The 17,024-nt window shown below is 33.9% G+C and overlaps 1 protein-coding gene across 1 annotated transcript in view; it reads right to left on the minus strand.

Annotated features, from left to right (window-relative positions):
- LOC119834038 (syntaxin-binding protein 5) overlaps window positions 1-17,024 on the minus strand; it is a 192,904-nt gene that overhangs the window by 34,454 nt on the left and 141,426 nt on the right. Inside the window, exons 3-4 of the mRNA XM_038358314.1 lie at window positions 11,171-11,353; window positions 248-382 (exon numbers count right to left, since the gene is read on the minus strand). Coding sequence (XP_038214242.1) covers window positions 248-382; window positions 11,171-11,353 — 318 coding nt within the window. The remainder of the gene's footprint in view (window positions 1-247; window positions 383-11,170; window positions 11,354-17,024) is intronic.

Here is a 17,024-nt window from a genome sequence, read left to right on the forward strand (position 1 = left end):
TAAGACGACACAATGACAAAGCATCTCATGATTCGCGTGAACAAAAATATAAAATGAAATGACGGTAGGTCGTAAACACTTGTTCAATTGAAGTTTGACCTTTAAAAATACGATAAAAATACTGAATGATTACTTACTATATCTACTTATTCCCTACAAATTTTTCACCTTTATAACAAATCTTACTAGTCTATTATCAAGGTATACAATTATGCATTATAGCATATATATATATATGATTACTCACACTTCAATAGCCTTGTTCCAGTTGATGACGTAGCCACTGAGGGCGAAGGTCTCTATGTTGACCACATGCACGTTGCCCCGCTCCGTGCCCACGTGAATCCATTTCGACTGCAGCGGCAAGTGGAGGCTGGTTATTCTGCAGATACAACGGAAATAATTACATGACTGTGTATGAAGATTCATGTACATAAATAATATGGAATCTCCAAATGCTAAGAGTAACTCGAGAACATTTTTGCTTTTACGTTAAGGCACAAAGAAGATTCTTATGGAGAGAAATAACGTGCCTACCACGGGTGAAGCCGGGGGGAACTGCTAGAATTAGATGATAGATACATGTATACAATACGCTAGTGTGTGAAATTAATGCGTTGATGTGTGCATTATGTTTTATTTAATTAAGGTATAATAGTAATAGGAATCGATCCTTCATGTAAAGATAAACGCTGCATGGGATCTGTTCATATTTTCTATATATACGTGAGTTAGTTAATACCATAAATAACTTTTAAACTTTTGAACTTTCTGTAATTTTAATCCATTGCGGTACTCGACTTTAATCATAAATAACAAATTCACTGATCGAAGGCACTCGTACGTTAAAAGCCAGCGTTGTGTGCGCTACAAAAACTCCAATAAATAAAATATAATAGTTTAAAAAAACTATAAAACACGCTTTAACAAAAATCATATTTTGCAAATTGAAAACTGGAATAATTTTATCAAATTAGTGTATTGTCATCGGTCCTCAATAAATCTACAAAGTTTGAACGAAATCTGGCCGTTTAAAGTGGGTCAAAATCGCGCCCAAAGAAGTCAGTTACAAACAAACAAACAAACATACAAACAAACAAACATACAGGTGAAGCTAATAAAAAGCGTGTAAAAAGCGGTGATTTCATCCTACGTACAAACACAATCCGCTTCAGATTTAGTTCAAATTCTTACAAGATATATAATCAAATATAACTTTTATCTAGGTATAGTATACCTCAATTCTCTTATATAATACATCTATATTTTACTCTTATGAATTTTAACATAAAACTCTTTAAAAAACACCTATAAAGGTTACGTGTGGCTATAATAAGCAATAAATACAGTATTTCACTCCATATTTTACAAGTCCTTCGTGCAGACCCAATTTAAACCTAGACGGTTCCCTAGATAAGATGCCTACGATATTTATAGCCTATAGGTTGCTTAGTAATATTCAGTGAGAGAGCTCGTTTGAGGAACCATATAATATATAGCTTGGGTAATTCTGTACAGGGCAGTCGAGACTTTCCATAAACTAGTTTTATAACAAGACTTTTTTAATTATGTTTATTCTTTTTCAAAGATAAAGACAAACAGAATAATTATTGATAATACAATGACTTGATTGTATCTTTCCATTTTCTTTTCTATTATAAAACACAAGTTTAATACTGTTTGTCTCAAACATCTAATTGTGTTATAATTACTGTAAATGGACTGAAACCGTGCCAATCGCTGCTTATCCCCGACTTTTTTTATTATTTGTTGTTATAGCAGCAACAAAAATATATGTCTTAAAATGTCAAATGTCCATCACAGTTCATTAGAAACAGTGGACGGAAAGACAGACAGACGATACACGAGATAAGACAGAAGAGATAAGGTCCCATTTTACCATTTGGGTACGGAGGCGAAAAATTTAACCTAATCATTTTCGCATCTAGAAATATCAGTAGGGACAGTCGGAGATTAGCTCTGACGAGTTAAACTTTATTTAATAATCTAAAACCTTTGTCTTATCTATTATCTAATGAGTTTTCAGGAAGTCGATATAAAAGCAGCCTCTCTTAAGTCGTAGCTAGGCGATTAGCATTTATATGGTAATGTTATCGTGATATCAAAAGATCCGTCCAATGGATTACACGTTTCGTATAATTAAACGGGAAGAACGAGAGATAAAATTTAATACTTTCAACAGGTTTTTGAAAAAGGAGGTTTTCGTCGGTTTCGTTTTATGAACGACGCATAGCTCTGTATTTCTAGAACTTTATAATATGTTGAGAGTAATTATATATCATAAAAATAGTAAAAATCATATTGAATTTTAGGAATAGCTTATTGAAACTTCTTTTCACAGTGTATATTTTTTGTTATAAGTATGTATAGAATGTTCTGAGGTAACAAACTCAAAAAAATGCAGTCGAATTGATAACCTCCACCTTTTTTAAAGTCGGTTGATAAGACCTTAACCTGCGATTGGCAGAAAATACATAATATACGAATTTCACCTCATTTAGATTATTTTCTATCTTTCTAGTTTTAAAAGTGTACAAACCTATTGAAAAATCACTCAAGACGAGGCACGTTAGATGAGAGGGTTTTATACTCAGATGTTCGAGAAGATTCGGATATTGCGGACGACATCGAGATCTTAAAACTTATATATCACAAGTATGCTTCAACAAAACTCTAGTTGTAATATAATGCTTTTGAGAACAAATACCACTTGGCTTGAAAAGTATTATGATATTGAAAGTATGCTTCAGTTATAAAACACATAACGATTACATTTTAAACTCATACTGTATATTGGTTAAGTTATATTTGGAATAGGAAAAAATATGAACTGAAGATGTCGAATTGTCATTGTAGACTTATTCGGCTGCCGTTTGCTTTATTGCTATCTCTCTAAGCTTTAATTTTTATAAATGTTAAAAACCCGGACTATCATTCTAAAAAAATATTCTAAACGTTACATTGAAGGGACGGTGAATTGACACCCTTTATTTCAGCCATAAGTTTGTGCGTTGTAATTCAGTAACTACTTCTAAAGTCGAAAAAAAATAACAACCTAAACGTACACAGATAGTAAATTTAACGTAGTGTGTAATAGTCCATATCAACATTTACCACCAAAGCGGATAATGGTTAATTCGCGTGCGCACTAACTACAAAACAGATAAAAACTACAGTTAACTGTTACTGCCATCAGTTAAATATGATAATAGTAACTAAAGATAATGTACTGTAGTTTCATACTCGTATTCCAATATGCTCTAGTTGTTTGCCCCGGCTTCGCCCGTGGTACTTAATATATCACTCATTGAAGTGACAGCCTTCTAATGGTGAGAGAATTTTTGGAATCGGTCCAGAGGTTTTTACGTGAAAACGTTACAAACTTACAAAAACAGGAAAAATGAGTTTTCTCTTTTTATAACATTAGTGTTTTATTGTCTTTTAAAGTGTTCCCTTTATCTACAGGCTGTTTAGAATTTTTTGACAGCTTTCACAGATTATCATAAGCAATAGAAATTGTTTGAGCATTAGGTCTTTCAAAAACACGCCGATAAACAGACTATAGAATATGCTTCTAAAAATGTTTTAGGCGGGCTCATCTGTCTAGTAAACTCGACATGATGGATACGGCTTTTACTGTATTACCCATCCGAGTTACTTAACGTTTATATACATTAAGGTTTTTTCGATCTATAAAGTAGAAAACTAAATGCAAAAGCGTCACCATTCCATTAGTGACAATTGATTAGACTTCATCCAGCGCTATTTAACAAAAAAATTGAAATCCAATACAATGAAAGTGAGACATGTATTCTTTCAAAACACTTACGTTTTCTTATTTACTTAGATGGGAAAATATGTAATGAGTGAAATTTTTAGTTAAATTTAAACCAGTATCCTTAATGAATAGCACGGAAACCGTGTACACTCTTTCAAAAGCGTTAATCAACGCCTTTCATTACGCATCGTAATACGCGATAAATAAAAAAAATTATCATTTTTGTTTCATAAATAATGATATTCTTTAGATTTCACATTTCGGAACCCCTATACGATATAATACAGAGCAATTTAGTATTAACATAAATACCACAAACTTTCGTCGTCCCATATATGTTCCCACTGCTGGGACACAGGCCTCCTATGATGGTTTAGGCCATAATCTACCACGCTGGCCAAGTGCGGATTGGCAGATGCCATATATCGTCGAATTTTTGATTCTCAGATATGCCGGTTTCCTCAGGATGTTTGCCTCACCGTTTATAGCAGTGGCGAAGTTATCCACATGTGCAGATAAATTGAAAAATCAATTTATTTCCTGCACGCTCGCGTGGTTTCGAACCTCGACTTATCTATTTCGTAGTTCGAGGGCCTCACCACTGAGCCACCACGGCTTTAATCATCAAACTTTAGTATCTACTTAAATGAAAAGTTTGCAAAAACCGAATGTTTCTCCTTTCCATAGAGCTATATTAATTGACGTTTTATTGTAAATAATTTTGTTCAATCGCGCTTTTGTACCACAGATTGTTTCTGATTAAACGTCGAAATAACTTTTGTCCGTGGTCAGTATTGGGATTTATTGCTTTTTGCCATTGCAGAGACGCTTTTAAATGTTTAATATAATACTAAAGGTATTATATTATAGGTATTATATTAGGATTTAAAAATATTTAACTTTGTTGTGTTATAAACATGAGTTGTTTTCTCATTGAGACGATATTTCTTGTCTACTTACAATTAGTTATAGGCATGCTGTCTTTTGAACGCAACCTATTCATAATAATGACATACATTTACTGTTAGAATTGCTAGAAAATGGCAGCAATTTATCTGTAAATTACACATTCAAAGTCGAAATCAATGAACAGGGGTTAAAATAATAAAACGTAACATATGAAACAAGCATGTAGCACTCGTTGAGGAAAATGGCGCGAAAGCCGCCGACACGAAACAAACACGAAAATCGTAAAATTTTACAAGGGCTCGCGATGGGCTCGTGTACTGAATACTCATTTTTTTAATTGGTCGTACTGTGGATATTGTTATTTGTTTTCTATTCGAAATATTTAACGCTGACTTTGTAGGTTTTATGTTCTATTTTAATATAATATTGTACAATTAATTGTTATTTACAGTTTGTAAAATAAAATAAATAAATGTTACGAAAAATATGGATGCAAAAAAATATAAAATCAATGAAAATATAACTATACTATGTTTACCACACAACAAACGATAAGATTTTTGAATCATCGTAACAAAACTAAATAAACAAATAACCAAAAGTTTACTATATTTAATGTTTCACATGTTATAAGGACATAGGCTATTTGCTAAGTCCTGCATTGCCATACCTTAGGCAATTCCGAGTCTAGCGCGCCAAAGCAGTGGCACAAGGCCGAAACTTGCATTTTGACACTTTTTTAAACTTCTTCTAGAATTATCAGAATACACAGATATCATTTACCACAGATTATTAAAGCATTTGCTACAGATTCTCATTTAAATATTTTTAATTAGTTATTGGATTTTATTTCAAAACAAAACTATATGCCCCACCCGCCAGAGGACATTGTATTACTTGATAAGTGCTCATTGTCATTGAATTATCGCAAAAACTTATCGAAACGCACCGGTATAACAATGTTGCGTAGACATTTGTAAACATTACGATTAACATCCGATGTTTTTATTTGATAATGTTAAACAATAATGAAATAGTAACATACCTAATTAATGAGTAAAGCTCGATAAATAGTTTATTTAGCAAATGCCCGATATATTGCATATCGTATTAAATTTTTTTCCTATAAATGCAACCAAGGCTTTTGTTGTTTGAATTTATTTCTAGTTTAGAACACATGTGAATATCTTAGAAATACGCAGCTTCGATAGAATTTCACAACAACGTTAGGTATTTGGTATATTATCTAAAATCCATGATTAATATGCAGCGTAACAGTAGCGATCCACCCTTCCTCCCAACGAGAGGAGGTGTATCAACTCCTCACCCCTATTTGCATACAACGTGGATACACCCGTACTTGATACAAGCGACAAAGCATTACTTGTAAAGAGAGTACATTGGATTAAGGGGTTTAGCCGCCTGCCTTGGCTTGCCCGGATATTTGTAAACACTTACTCTAAAGTTGTTTAATTCGTGTAATTGACGTGTCTATGAATGCATACTATTTTTAAAGTATCACAGATTCTCGTACTACTAATATTATAAATGCGAAAGTTTGTAAGGATGTGTGTGTTTGTTGCTCTTTCACGCAAAAACTACAGAACCGATTGCAATGAAATTTGGTACGTAGATAGTTGGACAACTGGAATAACATGTAGACAACTTTTTATCCCGATATGCCTACGGGATACGGACTTACGCGGGTGAAACCGCGGGGCGCAGCTAGTATAGAATAATTTTTAAGTTATTCGTGTGTATGTACGTTATTGTAGGTCAGTATCTAGTAGACTTGAAGCCTTACTATGCCTACTTCACTACATAATATAAAACAAAGTCGCTTTCTCTGTCCCTATGTACCTATGTATGCTTAAATCTTTAAATCTACGCAACGGGTATTGATGGGGTTTTTAGAAATATATCGATTCAAGAAGGTTCATATGTATAATAACATCTATTAAACTACTCTGAATTAATACGCGTGAAGCCGCGGGCAAAAGCTAGTATATTATAAATGCGAAAGTAACTCTGATTTTCTATCACTTCTTCACCTTAAGCAGTTGAACCGATATAGATAAAATTTTGTACAAAGATGGTTTGAAACCCGAGCAATAGAAACAACGACAGCTTTCCATGGACTACGCGGGCGAAGCCACAGGCGGAAGCTAATTGCCTATAATATACAAAAAAAAAATGGTTGCCTGTAAAGTCGGTTTTACGGGCGAAGATTTTACGTGACAACGTCTTTTTCTCGGTAGAATATTTATTGATATGAATATTATTAAATTGCACAATAGGAACAAGGAATTGAATGAAAATAAGAATTGCACAAATTTTAACTATAGAAAATATATTTTGTTTACTAAAAAGACAGAGACAGAGACACAAGCACGCGCCGATTCAATGCGCCTAATTCTCTAGTGCTGCGCGCGCGGCGGACCGATCATAGTTCGGTGACTCATCGTAACGTTACCTTTTTCATAAGTGCCTCCGAGCCGCAACCTAATTTAAGACGTTGTCACGTCAAAACCTATCTCATAAATCACTACAGGTATCGATTTAATTTATGATAATTCGGCAAAATTTATCGCGTACGAACAAACAGATAAACTTAGCTGTAAAGTATATTTTTATGCAACACATAAAGCTTACATGTTCAATGTATGTACTGTGCAAACACAAAAGCTTATTGGAAAAAGGATTGAAAATTAAATCACCGTGGGTACGTGGAGTTTTCTAGAAGTTTTTAACGGATCGAAAATCCTTTGCATTGTTTAGTGGCTGTGGCGTCTTCGTTCTACACTCTCTGTAATACGTTACGTATACGTACGTATCCTTTAGAAGCAAGAGTCACCGAGCCACGCTTCGGGCGGACGCAAGAAGTTTACGTATATTTACGACTGGTGGCGAATTTTTTTATAAAACTATATTAAGTAACAATATATTAAATAGATATAGTATCGTTATTGGCTTTATTTCATTTGCCATAAGCGGACAACTGAGCTGGCGTTTCGCCTGACGGTAAGCGATCACCACCGCCCATGCACGCGCAGAGCCTCTACCTCCGTCTGACAGTTTTACTAAGGATATCAACTTAATGATAGTGTAATTGGTGTGAACTGTCATAAATGATTTAAAAAGGAATTAAGTACATCTGTCAATGAGTATATATACATCTCCGGGACGTAGTTTATCGTATTAAGGAACATTCCTTCACGAACCAAAACCAAGTAAAGATAATAAAAACGTTCTGGCCGTCAAAGAATCTATCGACAAATTACATCCACCAACCCACCATGGGAACACTAAGCGAGTTAATGGCCGTCATCTCGTCTCTCCACTCGCCATAAACTCTCATAAACAGGTCGTCAATGAACAAGCTATCGAGGATAACGGCTCTTATTAAACATTTTACTTCTCAAGGTATATTGGCAAAGTTTTAAGTGCTCCAAGATAATCCGCTAACGGACACAAGAGAAAATACGAAGAGAAATAAATGAGTTTTACATTCATTGCAGATTAAAAGCTTTCGAATTTGCGACGTTTCATTTGAATATTGGCAATGTATAACGAATAAGATTTAAATATCGTTTTGTTGAAATGCACGTAATGAGCAAAAAGGTTTTCATACGTTACGTAAATTTTAATTAAGCCTCTTGTTCCATACATATATTCTTCATAAATAATTACAAAAATGCATAACGGACATTACTTAAATAATTCATTATCTTTTGTGATATTATCTCATAACATTTGCTTCATCGAATTAATATGAATGAATCAATATTTTAAAACATTTAAATCATTTATATGACTTTAATGAAAAATGATTTAACTTCAACTTCATTAATATTTTAAACTGAATTCAACAGAGTCTACAAATCTCTTGGTTTTAATTTAATCAATCAAATTTACCAATCCGCTAGTCGCTTCAAAATTCATGAATATAAATATTCAACAATTTGAAATAATTAATTAAAAAATAATATACGAGTAGATAACGAAATCAATAGGAAGGGAAATGGATTTTTTTTTTGTAGATAGAAATTAGACAGAAAATTATGGTTTTTTTCGTTGACGAATATACCTATGTCTTTGTGTTTGCCTTTGTATGTAGTAATACAAGTAAGAATTTAAACATAATTTACTCGCATTTTTTATATAATTGCTAAGAACATAAATTACAATCGGTTTGTTTTTAAAGTATAATATACACGCACTAGCGAAATCTAATATTTCATACCTAAGTCTTTGAAGAATTTTCTGATATAGCTCATTTATTTTTGAATGAAAATGTTGATTTTTTCTTGTCAGCGTAGGAACTTAGTAAACAATTAATTTTTAATTAAACGATTAAAATGAAGAGAAATCTTAACGAATCAAATTATTAATCGTAAGTGTTGCCACCATTTAATTATTCATAGCAGAAAATTTTGCAACGGTTTTTGATATATTCGATAAGATATACTTAGATTTTGTTAATGTGTCTCAGAAGGATAGATAGATTATAATATATTATGTATACAGAGTATGAATAATATCATAATCTAACAAGATGGATCGTTGCAGCGCTGTTGAGAGCCTTCATCGAATTTGTGCTCGAAGTTTGCAGCGCTTTAGGGGCTGTATGGTTCAAATATTGTATTGAATTGTTTAGCTTCGATAGTTTGAGAATGTCAACTCAAACTGATTGCAATGGCGCTGTTTATGACAAGTTAATATACTTGCTACATCGCTACATTGTATGAATATTGAACATAACTGATTATTTGCTGAAGGACTGTATGATTAATTTATTTTGGTGTTATTTGATAATAATTTATGAATCCAATGAAATTAGGATATGATGTCGTAGCGATATATCATTCAGGTTAAGATGGATTTTCGCAAATCTTCGAAGAGAATTTTGTTTAAAATATAACTAAACCTATCCAATGCATACAATGAACCAATTAAAAAAAAACCATGCTGGTATAGTATTTTCTTGTGTTTGATTTTACGCGAGTATTACACACAGTCACAGGAGACAGTCTCCCCGTGACCACACTCGCTATAAAGTGATCGAAACGTCGGGTTAATAATATAATGAATAAATCGCGTTTAAAATACGTTAAAAAGTTTTTAATTTCTACATGCTGGTATATTGATTTATCCAAATATATAATTATGTGTGCAAAAATATACTGTTAGATGTAATAGAGATGTTTCTATATGCAAACACAAAACGGCATAAATTAAAATATATATTATGAAAGTCGGACAAAAGCTTCGAAATAATCCCACCAGAATTATGCTGAAAATTTAGCCGCTGACAAACGGTAAGTATGTGCCGATAAGCGAGGACAAACCGGATTGTACGTCTAAATTAAAGCATCAATTGCAAAATATGAAGATAAATCCGAAACGCAATCAATTGCGCCCGATTAAATCCGGGTAATTAGGGGGAATGACAAACGAGGGGACGGCGGGGGTGCGTTTCACCTGCGGAATTAATTAAACGCTAAACCCCATTGTGCGAGTACCTCCTGTCGGTTTTTGTCTTCCCGCGCTTATATTATCTGTGCAATTGGATTTATTTTAAATAGAATGTTTTTTTTATTTCGTTGTCAATATCTGTGGATAGACGTGCCTGTATTATCTGTGCGTTTAGTTTTCATTTTTTTTATTAAAACATTCTTCAATTCTATCTGGAGAAATATCGCGCTTATCTTATATAAAAAATTAACGTATCACAATGTTAGTTACCGAACTCCTCCGAAACGGCTGGACCGATTGTTATGAAATTTTGTGTGCATATTGGGTATGTCTTAGAATCGGCCAACATTTCTGTTTCATACCGCTAAATAATAAGAGTAAGACAGAACCGCAATTTAAATAAGATCTTTTAATTGTGACAGGTTTTAAACAGAAATCTTATATATAAAATTCTCGTGTCACAGTTTTCGTTGCCATACTCCTCCGAAACGGCTTGACCGATTCCTCTGAAATTTGGTAAGCATATTGGGTAGGTCTGAGAATCGGCCAACATCTATTTTTTATCCCGATATTCCTACGGGATACGGACTTACGCGGGTGAAACCGCGGGGCGCAGCTAGTATATATATAGGTACAGACTTAAAAGAATAAATATAATTTTTCGTTGTACAACATAAAAATATTCATACATATACATAAATTATAACTGTAAATATTCGTCACAATGGTTTTAAGTGTATTCTGGAATACACCAATTGAAGGAGTATTCTTGACTCTTTTCAGTAGAGTTTTTGATTTCATTGTTCTACATAATATATGAGATCGCAGTTTCTATAAATCTTTGGATCAACGAAAGTTTTTAGATTTATTCTAAGAGATAGAACAACCTCAATACATTGCATACCCACCAATAAAACGTATTTACAATAAATTAACTGAAAGCTTTAAACAATACCGATCTAATCTATACGGACTATAATGACTCACCGTTCCCTCTGAAACTTGAGCGACTGCACCCGCTGCGGTGGCTTCTGGCGGAACGTCCACAGGTGGAGCTGGTCGTCGGCGGTGGCGGTGACCAGCCCACCGTCGTTCACCAGGAACTTGGCGTGCAGCACCACCTCGCCGTTGTCGTGGCGCACGTGCGCGTCCACCCCGGGCCCGCCTAGACTGCGTGCTGTTCAGGACTTATTGGTTTCGTGTAAATATAAAAATTTGTTGCTAAAGCTGGTTCTTCGGTAGATAATTCAAAGATGTATAGATTTATCGTTAAAAAATGTAAAAGCGAACACCCTGTACTGTATTTTGTTTGTATTTTCATATCGCGTAGATCAATACAATTTCGCCAGCGTATTTCCAACGATGCTCGACTCAAAGGGGCAAACAGATAGTCGTCGGGCAAACAGATAGTCGTCGGGCAAACAGCAGATGTGATTAGTGGTCGACGTTGCTTGTGTAAGCCGAACGCGTCTTCGGGATGATCCGTTTTGGGTAAATTGCCTTTGATATACAGGGTGTGTTTCGGCGTGGGTTGTCATATTTTGCGCAGAGATAAACTGTGTATGGAGTGTGCTGTGTTTGATTTAACGCTAGTATTATAGGCGTACCACAGCCGCTTAAGTGCTCGAAGGGTCTGCTTATTTATTATCATTATAAAATAAATTGCTTCGTAAATCCATAAAATATCAACGATAAGACATAAAATATATTGCAATGATTCGTTTTTAGATTTTAGAATAAAGGATTAAAGCTTCTAAGAGCTTCTTTTGTACATTTTGTAAAGGTAAAGCAAATTACATTATAATGCCTCTCTAATGTATATTTAGGGTAGTTTGGAACAAATGTAGCTACATATTCGTCTTGTTAATAATTTATCTCATTAATTCAAAGCAATATTATACATATGTGTCTCTCTTGTATCAGAAAACTGAATCTTATTAAAATTTCGTATTGAATTCAATATAACTGGCATGTACTATATGATCTACAGCTCATACGTTGATCCATCCAATGTAAACAAACTAACAACTAATTAGATTTAGATAATACCATTACCTCAGGAAGTTAAATTATCTCTGAGTGCTGCGGAGTCTGTGACACACGTGCCGATATAAATAAGTAACGCTTATGTTATCTGTACGAGACAGGATATAAAATATTATGATTATAACGCGACGAACATGTGTCCCATGCCCCCTCGTGGGGTATGGGGCAGATGTGTCACAGCTGTTTCAAAGATCGATATTTCTTTGCTTTTTGGCGAAGTGCCAATCGCAATATTTTATTTCTTTTTCCCATCGAGGATCATATTTCAGTATATTCGGCCAGGATATAGGTCCAATCTACCTCTCACTTTAAGAGACAATTAAAATATATTTTTGTTGATATTTCGAATTTATTTATATATACATAGGGAGGAAATATTAATGGTACTTGAAGCTTTGGGACGATCTCACACCTGCAGAATTCCCGAACAGTACTGACATTGAGGTTTTATAGAAAAGAACATATTTGTCTATAAAAGCCGGCAAATCCACACCACTAGTGTTAACAGTGTTCATGCGCGGGTGACCACTTAGCATCACGTGGCTCACCTGCCTTGCTTGCTCTGGTAAAAAAACGTCCTTATTATGAGATAATCTGGCAAAATTACAATAAAAAATACTGCTACAAACATAACACTATTATTTCAAAGCAAAAAACGATAATCTAATCGTGGTACATGTGATATTTCAAAACTATTTGTATTTGGTTCAGATCACTGTTCACTTAAGTTTAGAATTTAGGGACATTTAAACGGATATTAAATACGATTCATTCATTTTATTATTTATTCAGATGTTTAAACGTTAATACATAAACGACGTCTGTTATAAACTAGTCTATAACAAGCGTCGTTTACATAATGATATATTAAACACACGTTTAAACTCCATCAAAGTCTGAAATTAAATAATGTCTAACACTCGCGATCTAAATCTAAGACAAAAATACTATTAAATATCTGCTTATGTTATAGAAAATAACGTTTCAATTGCATACTAGAAACTATCACAGAAGTCCTTTGAAGAATGTTCGAAGTACCTACCTATATAGATAAATAGACGCTCGTCCCGGCTCGTCCGGAGCATTTAATTGAGATAAAAAATATCCTATCACCTAAGTCAGCTCATACTCAATCTGTATACCAAATTTCATCAAAATCCGTTGAGTAGTTTCAGCGTGATTAACCGTGATTCACGGACAAACATTTAAACAAACAAACTAGGACATTTATAATATTAGTTCTAATTTAGTATTATATAGGTTCTCTAGCTTACCTATTTGCAGATTTTATCACTGCTATTACTGGTTATATTATAAAATATGTTGATTAATACAGAACCGGAGTAAAATTAAATTAGAATTTGGTGGCTTTCTCATTATTATGAACACGAATTTATGAGAGCGACCCCACTTTGCATACATTTATAATGTATATATTTCGCTTGTGAAGGATTCACTTGCTCTCTATTTCTATTATATATCCACAAAAATTTCAAAAAGGTAGAAGGTATATCTCTATAAAACAAAAAAATAATCACATTGATAATGAGATTTTAATAAATAGGTGGACAGAATCGTGAAAATATTAAAAACAAGACTTGAAGGAGATGAAATAAAGAAATTTTATGAGAAACGATTGCTATCGTACGATGCATATTACGCGAGCGTATCTAGGAGCAGGTAACTACTATATAATATTCGATTGCACAATAGTTTCTACTTTTTCAAAGCATACTGATACTACTCTGTGGCGTCCCCACTCTGGCAAATTATAGTTCTGCAATATCCCTACTCTGCGCAAACGCAATAACAGCGAATTTGTGTATATTCATTTCACTTCATCTCACGAACACTTCAGTTGAAATAAATTGTTTTAAATGTTTTTTACTCACCTTCTAATATTTTGTTCAAGTTTAAATTTTGTTCAATTCTCAACTATATTAAAGCATTTTGTATTAACCCGACCTTCGGATGTAGCTAACATAATTCCCCACACAATATCAAAAACACCAACAAATTAAAACGTACAAAGGAGAATAAACCCAGTTTCAATTACCGACATTACAATATTCATAATCGTAAGCGTATGTATTTAGCAAACGGAATGTAATGCGTATAAAACCCTGGTTAACATATTTTGTTCGAGCTAATTTATTCTCAAATTTGCATATATATGAAAACAGGAATGTACCCGAAATAAAACAACAGATGCTGTTAACCGTCATCAAACTTTGCTCAGCGGCGTTCAGCGAGACTCATAGTGTTTGAACCGAACTGTCTAAATGTTCCCGAACTTAGGGCTAATGTTTATTATTAATAATGAATGCTATGTTTTGTTTGCTGAACGCTGGAAACTTTCGGGGCCGCGATAAATCGGAGGTCTGTTGTTTACACACGTATGATTAAAAGTTATATATATTTGTAATCGCTCTTACGGCTCCAATTGGAATTGGATAGATCTGCACGAAGTATACGAACAAAATATTGGGTAAACGGTCCGATTGCATATTATCCTATCCTACTAATATTATAAATGCGAAAGTTTGTAAGGATGTGTGTGTGTTGGTTGTTCTTTCACGCAAAAACTACTGAACCAATTGCAAAGAAATTTGGTACGTAGGTAGCTGGACAACTGGAATAACGTATAGGCAACTTTTTAAGCCGATATTCCTACGAGATACGGACTTACGCGGGTGAAGCCGCGGGGCGCAGCTAGTTCTATATATACAGTTATAAAATACTAGGTCTTCCCGCGGCTTCGCACGCCTAACTTCGTATTTAAGTGGATGTTATTATACATATAAATCTTCCTTTTGAATCACTCTATCTATTAAAAGAAACCCTATCAAAATCAGTTGGGTATTATTGATCTAAGCACACAGACACACAGACGGTGGAAAGACACTTTGTTTCATTCTCTGTAGTGATTTTACAGTTTATTTATCTTCTATACCAGTTCCCAAATACGACTGTATATTTTAATTTATCAGTTCTTAATAACCTACAAGCATATCATTATTGGAGCAGTGAAAATTTATGTGAAAATCATTAAAATTTCACACTCAAGTCGCCAAATGCCATTAAACAACCTAAAGAGGTCGTAAAAGCTCTCAGCGACATTATTTATAGAGTCATGCATAAAACATTATCATGGTGATAACTGCGACCATATAAACTACATTGTCAGTGTGGATATAACAGAGACGATGGCCTAGTTCACTCGTACATGGCTCTGTTATTGCTTGCCGTTGCATGTCTTGTCGGTTTTCAAACTTACATAATAGGAATATTAATTAAAATTGTTATAATGTTGGGTCTACGTGAGACCTTGCGTTTCCTTTCCGTTTAATTAAGGATATATCTAACTATTTAGGTAAAGTGTTATCAAATACGAGTTAGCGTTTTTTTTCCGTATTCTGCACCAATATTCGAACCAGCTCATACAGTTACAGATACATAACTAGTAGTACATTTGCTAATCTACGCATAAAACTGTGTAGACGTAAAAAAAATTATTTTAAAATCAACAAAGATTGTTCTTAAAACAATTATAAACACACAGCAAATCTGCAGAAACACAACATTATAACCTCTTTAAAAATAAACTATTTGAATTTCGAATTAAAACAGTTCAATTTCCTTTACTTTCATAAGTACTAATGTATGACAATACTACATTTTACTAAAGTCATCATTATTCATATAAAATAACAAAACTATCGCCTCAATATACTAGAAATAAGATTATTTTACCGAAAAGTATTAAGTAAACATATCAAATGACATCAGCATCCTCAGCGAGAGGCAAGTGCGACGTTTCGTCTGGAACGTGCCTGAGAGTGAGTGTACTGTGTTTAGCCGTTTATTGTGTTCACGGTATACTATTTCCTTATTTGGTGTTAAAAGATTTGTAGCTTTGCACCCGCATCCGATCCCACGTAGCTACTCTGATTTCAAATCGCGAACCCGACTACAAAAATTCATAGAAAATATATTTCTCTGTTTGACAGCTGCACCTCCACTGAATGACATAGGCTGTGTATGTATCACGGGTGTTGCTGAAGCGCACCGCTAGTTTGTGCGTTAGTACATATGTTTTTATTAAATATTAAGTATGCTAACTCAGTAGAATAATGCCAGTAGTTCTACTTGACCGCTTTTGCTAGTTTTTTTTATTAGAATTTAATACGTCCTTTCTATATTTTTTTTTGCAATAAAGCATCCATTTTCAAATTACTAACTGACTAAAGAAATTTAATCTATTGGTGTTCTAAGTTTATAACGTTTCGATGCAGACGCGGGCTGCGGTCGCGGCGAGATTACGGTAGTTTGGGGGCGACTCAATAATTCACATTATTAATTGATAACCACGGAGTATTAACAATTAATTTAACGTTTTATGTTCATTGGAAAACTTTCAATGTCAATTGTTTATGTTATTGTCTTATAATTTGACTAGCAGTTCGCTCGAATAAATATTCTGATTAGTCGCAGTGATAACCTGTGACCATTTTGGAGTCCGTTGCAGATAATAAATGACTGTAACCTTTAGTACTACATACATAACATGTACCATAGGCGAAGCCGGGACGGAGCGCTAGCTGTTAGTATATAAAAAAAAACAATCCAGGATCCTTGGGATGCTTCCATACGGATGAATAAAAAGATTTCGAACTGGTAGGGCTGGCAAAAAGAACTGTAGAACAAAGACAGACAGTAAGAATACCTAGTCTTGCCATAAATATTGTAATAAAGAAAAAAGAAAATTGTTAACTGCAAATAACATTTATTACTT

The sequence above is a fragment of the Zerene cesonia genome, chromosome 18 (genome assembly GCF_012273895.1).
Source record: "Zerene cesonia ecotype Mississippi chromosome 18, Zerene_cesonia_1.1, whole genome shotgun sequence".
NCBI classification, from domain to species: Eukaryota; Metazoa; Arthropoda; class Insecta; order Lepidoptera; family Pieridae; genus Zerene; species Zerene cesonia.